General features: G+C 41.8%; 1 protein-coding gene across 1 annotated transcript; it reads left to right on the plus strand.

Moving 5' to 3' along the window:
• The first annotated feature begins 2,968 nt into the window (after window positions 1-2,968).
• LOC103994623 (putative invertase inhibitor) lies at window positions 2,969-3,469 on the plus strand. Its single transcript, XM_009415013.3, has one exon. The coding sequence runs from the start codon at window positions 2,969-2,971 to the stop codon at window positions 3,467-3,469; it is 501 nt and encodes a 166-aa protein (XP_009413288.2).
• The last annotated feature ends 18,866 nt before the right edge of the window (window positions 3,470-22,335 follow it).

The following is a 22,335-nucleotide window of genomic DNA, read 5'->3' on the forward strand; positions in this document are numbered from 1 at the left end:
TCTAATGTGTGCCAAATCTCGAAAGTCGTTTCACAAGTAGAAACCCGATTAAACTCGTTTTTGTCTAAGGCACAAAATAAGACATTCATAGCCTTTACATTTAGAGAAAACGTCTTCTTCTCTAAATCATTCCAATAATTTATCAGAAGAGAAGACATTTGAAAATCATTTTCAATAATATTCCATAAATTTAAATCCAACGAAAGCAAGAAAACTCTCATTCAAGTTTTTCAATAAGTGTAGTCCATCCCATTGAAAAAGGGAGGACGAATGAGAGAATGACCCTCTTGAAAGCCGAAAAGAGCCATTTCTCTTTGGTATTAAACCAACTGAGAAATAATGAGCCTTTGATACCAATTGTTAGGATCAAGAATTGGCACTAAGAGGGAGGGCGAATTAGTGCAACGGTAAAAATTACATCTTCAAAAAACCTTCGTACGATAAAAGCTGATTTCAATGTAGAAAATCGATTTTGGAAACTTAACTTTGAAATATGTTCATAAATGAATTGAAGGCAGTAAGCAATTGAAGAGGTTTGCAGTTAAAGTAAATTGCTCAAGACATAAACGCAAACCAGATTTTAGAGTGGTTCAGTCAACGTGACCTACATCCACTTTCGGCTTCCTCCTCCGACGAGGTCATTGGCATCCACTAGAGGCCTTTCTTCAATAGGCGAAGGCCAATCACCTTTTAGACCCCTCTTCTCCTTTTATTGGGTTTAGGAGATAACCCTTACAAGCACTTACTCTCCTCTCTAAACAGAAATTTAAGTTTAAGCTAGAGGAGGGAATATACTTATGATTGTAGTGGCATTTTCTCTCTTTTAATCTCTATGTACTTGTGTACTTTAACCAGGGATGAGAGGGGTATTTATAGGTTTCAAGTTGATTCAAACTTGGAGCCTAAAACTTTCCCATCTCGGGTTCCCCGAGCACGAGCGGTACCATCGCCTACACTGGGTGGTACCACCGCCCAGTGTTAGTCGACACTGACATTGTCCTGGGCGGTACCACCACCCAGGTTTGGTGGTACCATCGCTTGGGGTGCAGTGTTGGGCGGTATCACCGCCCAGACTGGCGGTACCACCGCCTAGCACCATACCAGTGGTGGTACAACAGCCCAGACTAGCGGTACCACCTCCTAACACAGTCTCGAAGATTGTGCCATGACGACGAGACTTCTTGGGGCACTATTTGGGCCTCTTATTGGGCCCAACATAGTTTTTACATAGACCTAGCTCGCCCCTAATTGGGTTGGCCCAAATCCAAGCCCAATTATATGCTAACTATGAAATCCTAAGATATTTGCTAAGCTAAACAAGTCCCTATGTCTATTCTTATAGCCAACTTCTGGCGATCTTCCAGCGAACTTCCAACGATCTCTAAGCAAAGTTCCGGCGGACTCCTGGCAGCTCCTAGACTTCACGACGATCTTTTTGGCGAGTTCTGATGAGCTTCTTTGGCAAGCTATGAGACTTCTTGGCTAGTTCCGCCAGAACTTCCGACGAACGTCCGGACTTCCGACGAACTCTCAAACTTGCAACGAAATCGCGTCCTTGACTCCGGGACTTCATTTTGCTTCATGCCTTGCTATCGTAGTTAATCATGTATATATAAAACATACTTCGATCTAGACAATTAATACTAAGTATTAATCAAATTGTCCGGTATGTCATTAGTCCCTCGACGCTTCGTTTGATTCTTCGACGCATCGTTCTCTCTTGCGGCCTATTGCCCAATCGGCCAGTTGACTCCGCAACTCTGATATCCTTGGCGCAATATCCACTCTTCTTGGCCCGATGCCCGAATCTATGGCCTGAAGCCTTCTGTGGATATGTCGACCGATCTACTGGTCCGGCATCTAATCTTCTGACATGTTTTCCTCCGTCACAACATGATTCTTCTTGCTTTAATTATCTCATCTTGATCGAAGTATCCTGCGTCACTCAAAGCGCATATTAAAACAAAAACATTTATCGATTAGTTTCATCGTCAAAGATTTAACAATATATATATATATATATATATATATCCCTTGAAAGTTGATGATTTTTGTATTACGTAAATACCACCGTAATGATATCAAAACTCCAAATAATATAAATATCGTTAAAAATAATGAATATATTTCTACAAAATAGTTATTATAATGTTAATGTAATTTTTCGATAAAAACCGACCAAACTATTTCGAAGGCTGGGTTTTGCAATCCATGGCCAGCAGTACTTGCTTGCTCTCTCTCTCTCTCTCCGCCCCTGTGATGAGAGTATACTTTCAACAGGGTAAGTTCCTCGTCTCCTGCTGCCTCCTGTGTTGTGTTCCCCCACCCTTTCTTCTCTGATGACCTTCTCTTCATCTTCTATACGATGGATGCATCACAATCATTTTGAGCGAGTTTGGTCCTTTCTTCTTTCTTCTGGTACAAACCAGCCTGTTTAATTAACTAATACTCGATCATATTCGTCTAAATTTTCTTTCTTTGTATCGGCGTTAATTGTCCATACGGGGCCTCTCGTGTGAAATCAGCTTCTTCTCTGACCAATTATTTAATTATTTACTTGATCATATTCGTATTTCCATGACGGGCTTGTATTTAGTATTACTATATATGTATGGTTAAGGGCTTTCCATATCAACCCCATTATTCGATGTCAGAAAGATACGATTAATGGAATAGGCTACTTATAAGGTCGAATCGAATCGAATTGAATGATCGATAGTTTTGGAAAGAATAATGGAATATACTCGGTAATACATATGGCAAATCTTACATGTGGTTCGTTCCCCCTTATTTATATACGTATAATTTTGGTAGGAAAAATAATAGAATAAAATCGACATATATGTGGCAAGTACTACAGCTACTGACCCGCGTCTTGTTCTCCATTATATACACCATATCTTGGAGGGGACGAGGACTCAGAGGCCACCACGCCGCACCAGAGCAGAGCAGAGCACAACAGAAGGAGATGAAGGCATCGACGTTTCTCTCGCTCCTCCTCCTCCTCTGCTTCTCCTTCCAAATCATCTCGTCGGCTGTGGTGGATGATATTTGTAGCTTCGTCGGAGATTCCTACGTCGACAAGGAATTCTGCCTCAAGACTCTCTCGTCCGACCCCAGGAGCAAGACGGCCGACGCCGACGGCCTGGCCGTCATCTCAGTGGAAATCGCCGTCGCCAAGGCCGCGGAAGTCAAAACACGCATCGAGGCGCAGCTGAAGGGGGCGGCCGATGCTTACGAGAAGGACCGAGCCCAAGCCGCTCTGCAAATCTTCTCCAACGTCGTCTCCACCTTCGAGTGGTCGGTGAAGTCGTTGAAGTCCAAGTTCCGCTCCGGTCCCCTGTCGTTGCTGACCGTCGGCCAGGACGTTGTGGTCACTATTGATCAATTGGTCGATATGGGTAAACTGGGCAACGACTTCCACCTGCTTGGATCTCTTGCCGCCGCCATTGTTCGCCATCTGCATTAAGCTGCTGCTTTCTCGTCCGCTCAAGTTCCCGCTGTGCTGCGAATAAACACTCGTCCTGATGTGCTAGTAATTGCTCTGCCTCGGTGCTCGGTGTTATGGTTACAGTATAATGTGAATCATAACTAGAAGCCTTGATGGACGTGGTATGATAGTAATAAAAAATAAATATATATCTGATAATTCCCTTTTATCATGCAGACTACCATACGTTGTTGCTTAGATTGATTGCACACTATCAGGCTCCAAAGGAAGATATATCCATCGTGAGATGCAAATCACAAATTAACAGATGAATAGGCAGGCTATCGGAAACAAGTTTGGAGGTCATACAATAGTCAAATCTAATTAGAAAAGCTTAACAAGATGAGACCCCTTGTTTTGCTTTACAGTTTTTTGTTTCTTCCATCGTATATGTGGGAAACATAGTCGTTAAGCCCCTTTATTTTTCCTTCCTCTCAAATAAAGCTTTGGTTCAAGTCGAGTGATTTGGTATAGCGGCCACATAAAGTTAAACTAGTCCCAACCGATTCAAGTCGGTCTGAATCAACTCGTTTGTTTCTGATGCATATCGATCCATCTGTGGCAAGGATGAATCGATGGCCACTAATCGAATAACCCCGACCTATCTTAACATGTCTAATGATCAATTCTATTCTATTCTATACATGTGCTATTTAAGATTTCCCTCCCACTGGATATTCCGGTAAGAAAGTAAAAAGCTCCTGATGATAATACATCTTCGTCATACATGTGCTATTTAGAATATTTCGATAAGAAGAAATAACCTATTTTTAATTGAGTTAAGATTCATTTTAGTTATTCATGTCTAAAATAATTTTTATATTTTTAAAAATATAACATATAGGTTCATCATGTCAAGTCTAAGTTAACAAACATTAGAGTCTATTTACGATATTTTTAAAAATATAACATATAGATCCATCATGTCAAGTCTGAGTTAACAAATATTAAAGTCTATTTACGTGACATATTGACTTATAATAAATTATTAATATAATGATATATGTAATTTAGGATTAAGGTCTATTTTAGCCTATGCGATTTTGGCTATAAACTTTTAAGCCCTTATAGTTTACTCGTATCTAAAATAACCCATATATTTTTTAAAAACGTAATATATAAGCTTCTCATTAAGTTTGAGTTAATAAATATTATTATTTTCTTATGTGATTTGTTGACTCGTAATGAACTATTAATATAATAACGTATAATTTAAGTTTTAAAAAAAAACTGAGACATTCATCAATGGCGGGAGGAGGCATCATCGTGGAAGTGACCACTAGCAACAACATTGAATTTCTGTTACTTAGCAAGGCATCGTATGCATGCAGCTTCTCCCACGTTGACTACGAACTTAGGAGCATCCGTGCATAGCACCATGACATTGCTAGTCGCCGTGCATGGCACCTCCTCCAATCTCGATGAGTACTACCATACCTCATAAGTCACCTCCCTTACGAAGCATGACATCATAAAAACAAAGAGCAAACGAAAGGAGTGACTGAGCTGGTCCATGTAGCCCTCCCACACCTGCTTGCTCTCCTCGATCAGCTTGTCGAGATAGAGGAAGCGATGAAGGCCATAGTGGCGTATGAAGATAGAGAGACAGAGGTAAGAGAGGTCGGAGGTGAAAGTGAGGGAGAGTTAGACCATCACATCGTAGGTGCGATGGGTGGGGGCACAAGAGGGGACGAAGTAGGAGATAATAGTAACAAAGACGCTAAGGAGGAGGAAAAGGGACTAAAAGACCATTGCATTCTTAGTATCGAATTAGTCGATGCACATCCACCTAAGGCAGGATTGGAAGCTCCTGAGCTTGATGCATCCTTCTCAAGGTAGGCATCAAAATATGCCCGATGTGCCCTTCATGAGCGAAGCATCAATATAGACTCAATGCGTCCTATTCAGGTTAAGCATCAAAGCATGCTCGATGCACCTTGCTCGAGTAAAGTATCAAAGGTTGCTCGTGCTGGTTATAGATACTTTGCAAGCTAATCACATGAGTGATAACACGTGGGACACAATACGTATTTTTTTTACTTGTTATTATTTATTAATATTTTTTTACTTTATGTTATTTGTTTTATATATTATGATATCCATGGATCTATATAATGGGAATTGAATCGTGATGAGGTCATGATAATTAGATTGATTTATCTTTAAAAACAAAACCCAAATAATCACAATCATAGGTTACTTGAGAGGGACATCAAGATAACGGGACAGATTGGTATATTGTATACCCGTCCATATAATGGAGGTGGCTAGTCTCATAGCTACTTGCGTTGAGACACTAGGGAAATAGTGCAAGTGCTTATTGAAGAATGATTTCATTAATTGATTTACTCACGGAATGCTGGATGGTTGGTGACACCTCATTAACAAATAGTGATTCTATCGTCTAAGTTGTTTATCTGGTCCTTAGACTTGAAATATCAAGAATATTCTTTATAAGTACTCCACTCTTTGATACTGAACTTATAGGTCGGAAAGTTTCAAATCTAGCACAATCAGTCATCGAAAGTGATAGCCAACCTTACGAGGGCAATTGAGTGTTGATAGAGGATTATCCACTCTCGGTGTCATAAGAGGAATATCATATGTGTTCTTGCTCAAGCAAATCTCTAGCTAGGGTCATTCAGATTGAGAGAAAAAGAGTTCTCTAGGAGAATCCGATTAGAGCGAGACTCAAGTATATTCTATATGACACCGAGAGTGAATCGGAAAGTTTCAAATCTAGCACAATCAGTCATCGAAAGTGATAGCCAACCTTACGAGGGCAATTGAGTGTTGATAGAGGATTATCCACTCTCGGTATCATAAGAGGAATATCCTATGTGTTCTTGCTCAAGCAAATCTCTAGCTAAGGTCATTCAGATTGAGAGAAAAAGAGTTTTCTAGGAGAATCCGATTAGAGCGAGACTCAAGTATATTCTATATGGGCCTGACAACACTATACATGGTATATGATCTCTAAGATATTAGATGGATGAGAGACTATATATATATATATATATATATATATATATATATATATATATATATATATATATATATATATATATATATATATGTGTGGTAATTAAGGATACTTTGCGTGAGAGGCACCATGAGGACAAGCAAGCTAGGAAGAATGTGTAGCATACAAAGGTTGGGATGACTGAGTTTGAGCTACGACTTAATGTTGGCAACCATACTTGATAGTGCTCATGGCAAGCGAGACACTTGATAAAGGATGAGTCTATTTAAGGTGGAATGAGTTGTTTAACGACTGAAATAGTTATGTAAAGCTCACAGAGGTGAGGGAAATTGCTAACTCAAAGAATTCAATACTCATACAAAGGCTTGTATGCGAACGATAGAATGTTTATGGCCATCCTAAGGTGACCGAAACTTAGCGCTATGGAGCATTGAAACTTTCTCTTTAGTATGTAAAGGATATGTCCGTAGGAGGCTGAAATGTGCAGCAAATTCAGCATGTTGCTAAGCTTTGAGGGGTGCAGCGGGGATAAGTCCCGACTCTCCAAAGGGAGAACCATATTCAACGGATAACACATGTTGAGGAGGAGTATCTGAAAATAACTTCACAAAGCTCAACGGACTGAGCAAACGATGAGGAGTAATCGCATAATCTCGCTTGAGATAATGCATTGGGGAATGCATTGCGAGATCAAGTGGGAGAGCAATCCAAGGCAACACAAACAAAGGCACACTTAGAGTCGATATAGAGATCATACTCAATGAAGTGCTGACCCGTTGAATGGTGGGTGTGAGGGCTACCATCAACTCAATGCATAACGAGGAGCGGAGCAACTTAGGTATAACTTGGTGAAATACCCAAGCCATATGAAGGGAGCCAACATAGAAGATGGAATATGGAGCGGAGGCACAGAACATTCCTTGGACAGAGGTCAAGGACATAAACTCTTGGAGAGGCAAGAGCGGGATCATGTCATTTCATTGATCCCTCATTCTGATGGAACGAGCTCATCCTGTATAGTGTCAAAGATGAAGGGAGCTTTGAGGCCCATGCACTTTACCTTAGAGAAGCATTTGACGGAGGAATTGAGGCGACTAAACTTGTAGAGGTGAAGTTGGGTTCAGAAGGCCTTAGCATGGGGCAAGAGGACACAGAAGTATGTACTATTAAAGAATATGTCATAGTGCTACTATTCAAGTTGACATGAAGGGAGTGGTGCACAGCGAATATTGTGTTGGTAGGGGCAGAGGCCCAGGATCCAAACAATAGTGTACTAATTTTAGCGAAGTTGGTAGACTTCAAGAGCTACTAGGTGATGGACTGTCCTAGAGCGGTGCTTCGTCTAGGTATAACCCGATAGTGGGTGGATGAAGGTTAATTGTCAAAGGAGCGAACCCAATAGAAAATGGAAGAGGCCATGCGATATGTTGGCAGAGGCCACACATGGCAGGATCACAATTCGAGTTCATCCCATAAGGATTAGAATGCAATTGAGATGTCACCAAGAGGTGACATGGTGCAACGAATCATGGTGGAATGGTTCGTGGCAATGCGATACACACGAATATAGTTCTATGAGAGACTGTATCATACAGAAGTATGATCGGGAGCTATTGAGAGCTCCACTTCGATGAACAACACGGTGACAAGAAGGGCTATAGATTCAAGGAGGGAAAGTCATGGTACCGCATAGGTGGATTTTCTATACGTGCATTGAATTTTGCATCGGATAAAAGCCTTGGTCATCAGCATATGAGGGCTATGTACCACCGAGGGAAAAATTTGAATACAAGTACTAGTGAGTCCCATGGGAGGGACTTGATCATGCAGAGGTATGATTAGAGCAGCTGGAGAGTTAGACTGCTTCATAACTCATATTCGTTTAAGGGAGCCCAACAAGTCAGAGGACAAGGCCGAGTAAGCGAATGTTGCTACCAAAGAAGCTAAGGAGAATAGAATCAGTGAGAACCCTACAACATGATGGCAGAGGCCATACATGTGAGTTGTAGTCTGTATTTCCATCAACCAAGGGGAACTATTTGGAGACCACAGAGGTATTGAAGTAGGGGGTCGAAATGGGCGAGAAAGCGACGATGAGTCCAGAGGGACTTAGCTACCCAAAAATCAAACATCGGTTAGAATGGATGTGGACTCAAAGGAGTGTCATAGTGTCACAGAGGCAAATCTATCGACCATGAAGAAAATGATGAAGATATAAGGCAACGAATAGTAGGGCCATGGGTATGGCAGTGTCATGGTACCGTAGAGGTAGGACTTCCGTAAAGTCATCGATCCCTAGCTCTCATGGAGGGAGAGCGCGTGGTAGTGAAAAGGGCCGAGAAGGTGTAGCATGCAAAGGCAAACTCTAAGTATCGAGACAAGTCTGAAGGGCAGTCAGGGAACTTCGTAAGACCAATGTCAACGAGCTTCTCATCAAGATAGCTGAAAGTGAAGGACTTCAGGCCGTACAAGAGTACACGACCAAGGAACGAAGAAGGTAGTATGTGGTGCTATAACTTTGCTACTCTGTGGAGTAGGTGACAGGGTTGATGGAGAAGACGGTACAATCCCAGAGGTGACTAAATATATTAGAGACTTACTCTAAGTTGGGGTGAAAACTTCCTGTATTCCAGAAGTTCGATGGCATTGAGAAGGTCAATCACAGTAACTAACGCAACGCAAGGAGTGCAAACACTTCAAGTACTCCAGAAGTGTGAGTAAAGAGCAGACGAAGGCTAGTGACCAACTTAATGCATGGAGTATAACTTTCGAGGAGGCTAGTGAAGTCAAGTAACCTTTGCCTTCTCAACTCTTAAGAGAATGGGCAAAACCGAGTACCCCAATTCTCTTATCTATCTAGTAAACGAGCACTACAAAGATTTAAAGACCCTTTGAAGATAATAGAAGACAATAGTTGATAAATCCTTACCAATGGTGATCGGTGCTATTGAAAGTATATTGTCCATTTCATTTCCCAACGAAATGCCAATCGAAAGCGGAAGTGATGCGAATATACTTGGAAATGATAACTAAGTGAATGAAGAGTTGATCGGCATTTTTTATGGAGGAATGACCCAAAAACTTTAAAAGTTTATGAGGCGATGCTCATTAAAGCTCAAGTAAGCACCCACCCAGTTTAAGCAGCATGAGGCATTTGAGAGACTGGCGCATAGTAAGGATGGTTTTTTCCTTCATATGAAGGATCCGTAAGAACCAATAGGGATTAACACAACTCTGTCAACCCCATACTAGAGTTAGAGTCATTAGTGAGTTGAAGCAGCATGGTGGATCAAAAGTTCGACTACTCAACAACAGCAATAGAGAGCAACTAGGAGCCAAGCGGCACATTATTGCCTGAGTAAAAGATTGAAGACTCGGCATAGGCGAGGAGTTGTAGCGTCGGCAAAGGCTTCGACGAGGATGTCGAAGGAATAAGTAGGAGAAAATATCATGGACAAAATTGTAAACAAGGTGTTTAATGTAATGCTCATAGATGTCTGTGTCTTTCGGTTTATTCATCCTTTGCATAGCATGTAGGGGGATGGTCAAAGACTTAATAGCCCTAATTTAGTTAGGTTTGGCGGCCATTTTAGGTATGTAAATAAAGGTTATGTCATGTAGACACTTGTGAGAGATTTCGATCTATAGTGGACCATTTTGGATCCTTTGTTGTGCAACCGTTTAGAGCTTGTGAAGTATGTTTATAATTTGTATTGGTTATGAAGTGTTTTCTAAAATGTTTGCTTGTGGATCCCGAGTAAGGCACTTTCTGTTGAATATCAGATTTTGATGATGAAACAAATCGATAAGTTATTATGACTTGATCTACGATTTTAGTGATGCATGATGCTTCGATCAAGATGAGATAATTAAAGCAGGAAGAATCATGTTGGGTTGGTGGAACATGTCAAAAGATTGGACGTATAGCCGGAGGATTAAATGACATATCGATAGAATGTTTCGGGCCATGGATTTGAGCATCGGGCTAAGAAGAGCGAAAATTATGCTAAGGATATCGGAGTTGAGGAGGTCAACTGGCCGATTGGGCAATAGACCACAAGAAAGGACGATGACTCGAAGAATCGAACAAAGCGTGGACCAATGACATGTCGGACAATATGATTCATGCTTAGTATTAATTGTCTAGATCAAAGTATGTTTTTATATGTGCAGGATTAACTACGATAGCAAGGCATAAAGTAAAATGAAGTCTCGGAGTCAAGAACGTGATTTCGTTGGAAGTTCGAGAGTTCGTCGGAAGTCTAGACGTTCGTCGGAAGTTTTATAGGAACCAACCGAGAAGTCTCGAAGCTTGCTAGAGAAGCTCATCGAAACTCACTAAGAAGATTGTTGTGAAGTCCAGGAGCTTATCGGGAGTCCGCTGGAACATTGCCGAGAGATCGTCGGAAGTTCGTCAGAAGATCGCCGGAAGCTCGCTGGAAAAAACTAGACTTACAAACTTGTTTAGTTTAGGAAATGTCTTAGAATTTGTATTTAGCACATAATTGGGATTGAAATTGGGCCAACCCAATTATGGGCCAGTTGGGCCAATGTAAGGATTGCGTTGGGCCTAATAAAATGCTCAAACAGTAACCCAAGAAGTGATACCGTCATGGCATAGTCTCCTAGACTATGTCAGGCGATGGTACCGCCAACCTGGGCGGTGGTGCTGCCCAGTGGCAGGTTGCCAAGCGATGGTATCACCAGACTAGACGATGGTACCGCCTAGTGCAGTGTCAGTGTCAGACTAACACTTGCGGTAGTACTACCTAGCACAGGCGCTGGTACCGCCTAAACCTAGGAAACCCGGGATGAGATATTTTTAGGCTCCAAGTTTGAATCAACTTGAGGCCTATAAATACCCCTCTTATCCTTGGTTAACAAACACAAGACTTGAGAGTAAAAAATAGAAAGAAACGTTGTTGCAATCTTGTGTGAACTCCTCTCCTTCTTCTAAGTGTTAGAATAGTTTGAGAGAGGAGTAAATGGGGGTGTAAGGGTTATCTCCTAAACCCAGTAAAAAGAGAATCAAGTTGTAAAAGGTGGTTGGTCTTCGCCTATTGAAGGAATACCGATAGTGGATGCCGGTAGCTTCGACGGAAGAGGAATCGGCGGAGTGGATGTAGATCACGATGATCGAACCATTATAAAATCTGGTTTACATTTACTTATTACAATTTACATTAACTGCAAACTATCTTCAATACGTTTACGAACACGCCTTCAATCTAAGCATCTTTTTGAGATTGATTTTAATCATATGAAATATTTTTAGAACCGACGTTTTTACCACTGCACTAATTCACACCCCCTCCCCCCCCCCCCCCCCTCCTCTTAGTGTCGACACTTTTCCTAACACTTTCTCTAACCAATTTTCTCTTTTGTAGGTCCTAAGGGACCACGAGAGGTTTTAGGTAGGCTGACCTTTGCGGATGGATACGCATGGGTGTCATACAACTTAGGCTAAACTAGCTAAGTCCGTGATAATACACTCCAAATAGGGGCTGCAATATGAGGAGGAGAGGGAGAGAGGATAATAAGATGTAATAGCAAAAAAAAACTAACCCATGATCCTTTGGTTCCCTTATATTTATAGAGATCCCTTGTAAACTTAACCACAATGGATCCTACCATATTGGGTACTGAATCTCTATCAGACTACCAAAGTCTCTTAGATTAGTGGACTTTACCTAATAATCTCTTATTTGTTCTTATTGGATCTCATCTATAGGATCCAATAATTCATGGGCTTATTGGATATCTAATAAGATATGGGCTATGACGGATATCTCATATCCGAACCTCTACTCGTCGCAATACCTACTATATGTGTGTGACCCTCTAGGCTCAACATTGAGCTGACCATGAGTTATATTTGTCAGAACTCCTTTTAACTTAGTGAATTATTATCTCCATAATAATTCACTTGACTCATCGACTACGAACGTACTAAACTATTCCGCCATAGTCTATTGAATATGTTTGTCCTCAATTATCATGTATCTATAGTCTCTCATTCATCTAATACCCTAGTGATTGTATACCGGACATGGTGTTGTCAAGCTCATATAGTTTCTACTCGAGTCTCGCTCTAATTAGATTCCTCAGAGAACTCTTTTTTCTCTCAATCCGAATGACCTTGGCTAGGGATTTGTCCAGCCATATAAGTCTGGTATTAAAGAGTGGATTACTCATATAAAACATCATTGGTATCTTAAGTCTAAAAAGAGTGTCTGTCATGTCACACGTGCCATCACTCATATGATTGGCTTGTACGGCACCTATGAATAGCATAGATAACTCATTTTTTATGTACATATAGTTTTTCAATTTTGCTAGATTTTACGCACCAATCTTCATACGATGACGAGAAACTATTTTCTACAGTAAAATCTGGAATTTTTAATATTTGTTATTCTATTATGCATGTGATGCTGTCTTAGATTTCTCAACAACCCGTTGTATCTACTAATTATAGGTGCTCTATAAGCCAATCACATGAGTGATGACACGTGTGACATAACGTATAGTCTTTTTACTTATTATTATTATGGTATTTTCTTACTTTATATTGCTTATTGCATACATATATTGTGGTGTCGTTCGATCTATGCAATGAGAATCAAATCGTGATGAGAAAATAGTAATAAGAATGATTTGTAATAGTGGAATCCATTCTTCTGGCTTAGTGAATTAATATTTCCATAATAATTCACTCAACTTATCAATTGCGAATATACTAGGCTACTATATCGTAGTCCCCAAACGATACAAGGGAATCCAATCTATTGGATTTGTCTATCCTCAATTACCGTGTATTTATACTTCCTCATTCATCTAATACCCTAGAGACCATATACGTGACATGATACTATCAGGCTTATACGGTTTCTTATCGAGTCTCACTCTAATCAGATTCTCTTGGAAAACTCTTTCTCTCTCAATCCGAATGACCCTAGCTAGGTATTTATCTGAGCAAGAACAAATTAAATATTCCTTTCATGACATCGAGAGTAGATAATCCTCTATCGACACTCAATAGCCCTTGTAAGGTTGACTACCACTCCCGATGACCGATTGTGCTAGATTTGGAACTTCCAAACATATAAGTCGGGTATCAAAGAGTCGAGTACTCATGCAGAACATCCTTAGTGTCTCAAGTCTAAAGACCAAATATACCATTAGGACAATAGAATCGTTGTTTGACAATGAGATATTATTAACTATCCAGCATTCCATGAACAGATCAATCAGTAAACTCATTCTCTAGTGAGCACTTGCACTGTAGCATTAGTGTCCCCACATGAGCAACTATAAGACCAGCTACCTCCATCATATATACAGGTATACTTGCTTATTAAGAACGAAGATGAGCCTTATGTGTACAAGAATATAAGTGGAAGCGCTATCACATTCTTAGTGCTATATGTGGATGACATCCTGATAATTGAGAATGATGTAGGAATGCTATCAACAGTAAAGACTTGGTTATCTAGACACTTCGACATGAAGGACTTAGGGAAGCATCCTATATCTTAGGGATTCAGATTTATAGAGATAGATCCAAGAGGATGCTTGGCTTATCCCAATCCAAGTACATAGACACCATTATCAAAAAGTTCGGCATGAAAAATTTCGAGAGAGGTCTTATACCAATGAGACATGAGATATCGCTTTCTAGGAGTATGTCCCCAAAGACTTCTGAAGAAATGACGAACATGGATAGGATACTCTATGTTAGGATCGAGAGCACTAAGAGGGGGGGGGGGAGGGGTGAATTAGTGCAGCGGAAAACTTTCTGCGATTAAAACGAAACTGTGTTTGAACGATAAAAACAATTTCTGTGTGAAAGTCGATTCTAAGCAAGATTAAAGTCAATCTATGCAGGCAGTTTGCAGCTATGATGAAAACCAGAATATAGGCGTAAACTGAAATCCGACGTTCGTACGAAGAAACTGATTTACGTCTAAATGCTTATTCGTAAATCACTTGATTAGGCAAGATGCAGTTTAAGCAAGAGTATAAAGGCAGTTTCCAGTTATGGTAAAGATCAAAACGTAAACGTAAATTGAAATATGATGATCGTACGAAAAAGCAGATTTACGTCTAAACGTTGATTCGGAAAGTGAAAGGATTGAAACCCGATCGTAAAAGTGCAGAAGGAAGTAAGCTTCAGAGGAGGTTTGCAGTAAAGATAATATGCTCAAAGTAAATGCAAACCGAGATTTAGAGTGGTTCGGTCAATCTTGACCTACTCCACTTTTGGCTTCCTCCACCGACGAGGTCACCAATGTCAACTATAGGCCTTCCTTCAATAGGCGAAGGCCAACCACCCTTTTACAGTTTCACTCCTTTTGACGGGCTTAGGAGACAACCCTTACAGAAATTTTCTCTCCTCTCTTTACAACTTTGCACTTGGAAGAACAGAGGGAGAAGAACTTTGGGCTTTACAACAATTTTGAGCTCTAAGAATCACAGAAAAGGATCAAGATTTCGGTGTATGTCTGTGTTCTTTCAGTGCTGAATGGGTGGGGTATTTATAGGCCCCAACCCAGTTCAAATTTGGAGCTCAAAACTGTCAATTCCCGGAATTCCGGGATCAGGCGGTTGCACCTCCTTACTGGAGTGGTTGCACCGCCTAGCAAAGCTCGAAGACTGAGCCTCTGGGTGGTGCCACCTCCTATCAGGGGTGGTTGCACCTCCTGCCAGAGCTCGAAGACTGAGCTTAGGCGGTTGCACCTCCTGACTGAGGCGGTTGCACCGCCTGCTAGAGCTCGAAGACCGAGCTCAGGCGGTGCCACCTCTTGTCAGGGGCGGTTGCACCGCCTAGTCTCGCTCAGAGACTGAGCCCAAGCGGTGCTACCTCCTGGCTGGGGTGGTTGCACTGCCCAGTCTCCCTGGGAGACTTAGCCCAAGCGGTGCTACCTCTTGGCTTGGGCGGTTGCACCTCCCACAGCAATCAGGGTCCGAATGGGTAGATCCATTCGGCCCAATTTGGATTTTTTATGGGCCCAATTGCCCCAAGATTAAGCTAATGGGATCACCTCCCATTCCCAACTTAATCATTGTGCTAACTACGATAAATCCTAAGACAATTTCTGCAGCTTGCTCCGGTGCGTCAATCGCTTCTTCCGGCGAGTTTCCGGCGAACTTCCGTCGATCATCCGATGAACCCTCGGTGATGCTCCTGCGGACTTCCGGCAAACTCCTGGACTTGCGACGATCCACTTGGCGAGTTCCGATGAGCTTCTTTGGCAAGCTTATGAACTTCTTGGATTTGTTCCCGCAGAACCTCCGACGACCATCCGAACTTCCGTCGAACTCTCGAACTCCCAACGTGATCGTTATCTTGATTCCAGCGCAACTCCTGCTGCATGTCTTACTTCCATCGTAGTTAATCCTGCACATGTAAAACAAAACTTCGATCGAGACAATTAATCCTAAGCAATTAACCAAGTTGTCCGGCATGTCATTGGTCCCTCGATGCTTCGTCCGATTCTTCGGCGCATCGTCCTCTCCTGCAGCCTATTGCTCAATCGGCCAGTTGACTCCGCAACTCTGATATCCTTGGCACAATACCTGCTCTTCTTGGCCCGATGCCCGAGTCCATGGCCCGAAGCCTTCTGTCGATACGTCGACCGATCCACCGGCCTGACGTCCAATCTTCTGACATGTTCCTCTAACACAACATGATTTTCCTGCTTTAATTGTCTCATCCTGATCAAAGCATCCTGTGCCACTCAAAACGTAGATTAAATCATATATCAAGTAGTTTCATCATCAAAATACGAGATTCAACAATCTCCGCCTTTTTTATGATGACAACCACTTGATGACGGAGTTAAACTTAACTCCCGAAGTTTAAACAAACTCTCCCTATCAATGTGCCATATTGATAGAACCTTGAATTCAAACTGAATTCAAGTCATTGCAATATTCATCATGAATACTTGCAACACGTCATCATAAACTTATGCATAACATGTCATTTTATCAACATACTTCTCCCCCTTTGTCATCAACAAAAAGGAGAAGTACCACAATCAAGTGTTTGTGATACTGGTTCAACTCATTGCATGAAAAACATAATATCAAGTTTTATCATCATTCAGTTTTGAAGCCAGAAAATTTAGCAAATGTTACATCGTGCTTCGAACATTCAAGCTATCAAGTTTTAGATATGTAAGTTTTGCAGCATACAAGATAGCACTTTTAGAACATGCAAGCTAGCAATGTTACAACATTTTAGAACTTGCAAGCTAGCAATTTAGAGATGTTCAAGAAGGAAACTCTTGCTTCTTGAAATATGCAAGTTGCAAGCTAGCAAATTTTTACGATATGCAAGTTTTGCTTCTTGAGATAGGCAAGATAGCACTTTTGCAATTTTTATTTGGCAAGCTTGTGATGTTCAAGATAACAAGCTCTTTCTTCTCTTTTGAGAAGTGTCATTTTTGCTTTCTTTGTAAAGTGCAAGCTAGCAAAACGCCAAACTAGCAAGAGATAATGTTTTACATGAGGCAAGCAAACAATTTGGCAAGTGTTACATTTGTATCTTCTCTTTAGATGTGCAAGAAGGTAAACAAGTTTTTACATTTTCTTGACATTTCAGGCTAGCAATTATCGGTGATGTTCAAGATAGCAATTTCTTCTCTTTTGAGAGGTGTAATTTTTTTTTTTTTTTACCATTTTCTTGAATTGTGCTAGCAATCTATCTCCCCCTTTGTCATTGTCAAAAAGAAGGAAAAAACCCTTTACATCAATTTCTAAATCATGACAAAGGTAAGTAATCATTTTTATTTGTGCATCATTATAGTTTCAATGCACAAATTCATTAACATTACATTTCATTTTTTTATGCACGATACCGAAAAATCAATCATCATCATGAGCATATCAAACATGATATTCAAGCATTCATGATATATCATTTTGGCAACATGATCATAGATATTCAAACGATGGTATCTAAATGTCAGAATTCATTACATCCTATTATGCATGATCATTAACTCCTCATTTGTATTTCATGCATTATTTCATTTCATCTCATAAGGAATATCAAGAAGAGTTATTGGATGATGAGATAAATATTTTATGAATACACGGAATTGTATAAAAATCATATCATAAGTGTTTCATGTATTCATATTATCACATGAAGCATATTATCATTTTTAAGATTCATAACATGAATAACGTTATTACTATTTCATGAAAATCAATTTCGAGATTCACACAATATCATTAATCTCAATAAGATGGGAAAAGCATTTTCTTTTTAAGTGATTCTTTTAACACATCATAAAAAACTCATTCATAATTCAAGTGATTTACAAGATATCATAAATGAATTTATCACATGTATTTCATCGAGAACTCTAGAGATAGAAAATGATTGAAGCATTTAACATGATTGAAGCATGATTCATATTTAAAGTGTATCTTATGTCGTAAATAACGGGTGTACATGTTTCCAAGAGCTCTTAAACTATTGACGACATCCGTGAAACGGGTGTACATGTCGCATATAGTCTCGCTTGGTTGCATTCAAAAAAGCTCAAAATCATGCAATAAAATGTTAACTTTCGAGTCTTTGACTCTACTAGTTCCCTCATGCATGATTTCAAGTATTCGCCATATGTCAAAAGCCGTTTCGCACGTAGAAATCCGATTGAACTCATTTTTGTCCAAAGCACAAAATAAGGCATTCATAGCCTTTGCGTTTAAAGAAAAATACTTCTTCTCCAAATCCGACCATTCGTTCATCGGTTTAGAGGGAAATTGAAAACCGTTTTCAATGATATTCCATAAATCCAAATTCAAAGAAATCAAGAAAACTCTCATTCGAGTTTTCCAATAAGTGTAGTCCAATCCGTTAAACAATGGTGGACGAAAGACCGATAAGCCCTCTTGAAAGCCTTGAAGAGCCATTTCTCTTGGGTGTAAATCCGAAATGAGAAAAACCGGGCTCTGATACCAATTGTTAGGATCGAGAGCACTAAGAGGGGGGGGGGGGTGAATTAGTGTAGCGGAAAACTTTCTGCGATTAAAACGAAACTGCATTTGAACGATAAAAACAATTTCTGTGTGAAAGTCGATTCTAAGCAAGATTAAAGTCAATCTATGCAGGCAGTTTGCAGCTATGATGAAAACGAGAATATAGGCGCAAACTGAAATCCGACGTTTGTACGAAGAAACTGATTTACGTCTAAATGCTGATTCGTAAATCCCTTGATTAGGCAAGATACAATTTAAGCAAGAGTATAAAGGCAGTTTGCAGTTATGGTAAAGATCAAAACGTAAACGTAAACTAAAATATGATGATCATACGAAAAAGCAAATTTACACCTAAACGCTGATTCGGAAAGTGAAAGGATTGAAACCCGATCGTAAAAGCGCAGAAGACAGTAAGCTTTAGAGGAGGTTTGCAGTAAAGATAATATGCTCAAAGTAAATGCAAACCGAGATTTAGAGTGGTTCGGTCAATCTTGACCTACTCCACTTTTGGCTTCCTCCACCGACGAGGTCACCGATGTCAACTAGAGGCCTTCCTTCAATAGGCGAAGGCCAACCACCCTTTTACAGTTTCACTCCTTTTGACGGGCTTAGGAGACAACCCTTACAGAAATTTTCTCTCCTCTCTTTACAACTTTGCACTTGGAAGAACAGAGGGAGAAGAACTTTGGGCTTTACAACAATTTTGAGCTCTAAGAATCACAGAAAAGGATTAAGATTTCGGTGTCTGTCTGTGTTCGTTCAGTGCTGAATGAGAGGGGTATTTATAGGCCCCAACCCAGTTCAAATTTGGAGCTCAAAACTGTCAATTCCCGGAATTCCGGGATCAGGCGATTGCACCTCCTGACTGGAGCAGTTGCACCGCCTGGCAGAGCTCGAAGACTGAGCCTCTAGGCGGTGCCACCTCCTGTCAGGGGCGGTTGCACCTCCTGCCAGAGCTCGCAGACTGAGCTCAGGCGGTTGCACCTCCTGACTGAGCTCGAAGACTGAGCTGAGGCGGTTGCACCTCCTGACTGACTGAGGCGGTTGCACCTCTTGACTGAGGCGGTTGCACCGCCTGCTAGAGCTCGAAGACCGAGCTCAGGCGGTGCCACCTCTTGTCAGGGGCGGTTGCACCGCCCAGTCTCGCTCGGAGACTGAGCCCAGGCGGTGCTACCTCCTGGCTAGGGCGGTTGCACCGCCTAGTCTCCCTGGGAGACTTAGCCTAGGCGGTGCTACCTCCTGGCTTTGGCGGTTGCACCTCCCACAACAATCAGGGTCCGAATGGGTAGATCCATTTGGCCCAATTTGGGTTTTTCAGGGGCCCAATTGCCCCAAGATTAAGCTAATGGGATCACCTCTCATTCCCAACTTAATCATTGTGCTAACTACGATAAATTCTAAGACAATTTCTGCAGCTTGCTCCGGTGCGTCAATCGCTTCTTCCGGCGAGTTTCCGGCGAACTTCCATCGATCATCCGATGAACCCTCGGTGATGCTCCTGCGGACTTCCAGCAAACTCCTGGACTTGCGATGATCCACTTAGCGAGTTCCGACGAGCTTCTTTGGTAAGCTTATGGACTTCTCGGATTTGTTCCCGTAGAACCTCCGACGACCATCCGAACTTCCGTCGAACTCTCGAACTCCAAATGTGATCGTTATCTTGATTCCGGCGCAACTCCTGTAATATCCCACACTTTTAAAAATGTATTAATAAGGATTTATATGTAAATTGGAGGACCTATGTGTAAATATAGAAATTTCAAGGACTAAATTATTAAGTTGCAAAAAAAAAAATAAAGAAAACCGAAAATTTCGGTTTTATCCCACCGCCTCCGACGCTCTCTGTTTCTCGAACAGAGAGCGCAGCGGTGGGGCGTGAGGAGAAGAAGAAGAGAAGCTGAGGGAGAAGAGAAGAAAAGAAGAAGAAGAGGGAAAAGAAGAGAGGAGGAAGAGGGAGAAGAGAAGAAAAGAAGAAGAAGAAGAGAGGGAAGATGGAGAGGAGAGAGAGAGAAGCAGCAGCAGCTAGGGCTGCTGCACCTCTGTTTCCCGCAGGTGGAAACAGAGGAGAGGATGTGTGGGGGCGTTGGGGAGGAGAAGGGAAGAAGAAGAAGAAGAAGAAGAAGAAGAAGAGAGGAGGATAGCTGCGGCAAGGCTGCAGCGAGGAGGTGTGTGGCGTTGGGGAGGAAAAGGGAAGAGGAGAAGAAGAGAAGGAGAAGAAGAGGGAAAAGAGAGGGACGAGGGAGAGGAGCGAGAGGTGGCAGCAGCTAGGGCTGCAGCACCTCTATTTCCTGCAGGTGGAAACAGAGGAGACGTGTGGGGCGTTCGAAGAGGAGAAGAAGAAGAAGAGGAAGAGAAGAAGAAGAGGAAGCAGGAGAAGAGGTTGTGATACCTCTGTTTCCTGCAGAGGAAACAGAGGAGAGGGTGTGTGTGACGCTGGGGAGGAGGAGGGAAGAAGAAGAGGAGAAGAAGAAGAGAAGGGAAAGGAGGAGCTGCGACTGTGGCAGTGGAATCTACAGCTGGAAGAGAAGGAGAGGAAGAGATGGTGAGGAAGAAGAGAAGAAGTAGAAGCGGGTGAAGAGGCAGCACCTCTGTTTCCTGCAGGAGGAAACAGAGGAAAGGAGGTGCTGTTCGTCGGGGAGAAGAAGGGGAGGAAGGAGAAGAAGAGAAGAAGAAGAAAGGAAGGAGAAGGAAGAGGAGAAGGGAAAGAAGTAGCTGCGGCTGCGGCTGTGGCAGCTGCAGCTATGGCAGGGAAAGAGGAAGAGAAAGGAAGAAGGGAAGGAGAGGAAGAAGAGAAGGGAAAGAAGGGGCTGCGGCTGCGGCGATGACAGCTGCAGTTGGAAGAGAAGAAGGAGAGGAAGATGAGCAGGGGAGGAAGAAGAGGCTGTGGCCGTGGCTGAGGCTGCGACTGCAGCAGTGCAGCTGGGAAAGAAGAGAAGGAAAGGAAGAAGAAGAGAAAGGAAAAGGGAAGAAGAGAGGAAGTGGAGAAGGGGAGGCAGCTGTGGCAGTGGCAGCTGCAGCTGGAAGAGAAGGAGAGGAAATAGAGTAGGGGAGGAAGAAGAGGCTGCGACTGTGGTGGCTGCGGCCATGGCCGCGACTGCGACTGCGGCAGTTGCAGTTGGGAAAGAAAAGAAAGGAAAGGGGAAAAAGGGGCTACGGACAGGATTGCGGCTGCAGTGGCAGCGACTGCGTATGCAGTAGTTATGTCTGCGAGAGAAGGGAGCAAGAAAGTAGTATAGTGGAAGAGGCTGCGGTCGTGGCTACGACTGTGGTAGTGGCAGCGGCGATGGCTGCGACAACTGTGTTTGAAAAAGAAAACGAAGGAATGAGAGTAAGAGAGAGCAGGTGGCTATGTCTCTATGTTCTGCATGAGCTGCAATTGTGGAGGAAAAAGAAAAGATGTGTAGAAAACGAAACAGAGAGAGAGGACACGGAGGAAAAGTAGAAGGATTTGGGCTGGCACATTCTTTGGATCTTCGTATCGAAATCTTTGAAAGGCAAGTTCCCTGATCGTTTCTCCTATAATTTCTCTGATATTTCTTATTGCAAGTTCCCTGATCGTTTCTCCTATAATTGCTCTGATATTTCTTATTGCAAGTTTCCCGATCGTTCCTCATGTAATTGTTCTAATCTTTCCTATTGCAAGTATCCTGATCTTTCCTCACTGTCATTTTTATCTCTACATTTGCTTTGAATATGAGGAACTTTGAATTGTTCTAGCCTTGCATTTGATATATCTCCTGTTTAGACGTAACGATTCGAATTTATGCAACTTCTGAGATTCTGACCTTTTGATACCGAGCTGCCTATAAGTCTTTGTTAGAAACTCTGATTTGTTCAAAACTGATTCCATTGGAAACTAGACTCG

This window comes from Musa acuminata, chromosome BXJ2-8, assembly GCF_036884655.1.
Source record: "Musa acuminata AAA Group cultivar baxijiao chromosome BXJ2-8, Cavendish_Baxijiao_AAA, whole genome shotgun sequence".
Taxonomy (NCBI): Eukaryota; Viridiplantae; Streptophyta; class Magnoliopsida; order Zingiberales; family Musaceae; genus Musa; species Musa acuminata.

Bases quoted from the DNA above. Each gene is read 5' to 3' on its own strand.
- LOC103994623 (XM_009415013.3), top strand. From the start codon at position 2,969: ATGAAGGCATCGACGTTTCTCTCGCTCCTCCTCCTCCTCTGCTTCTCC.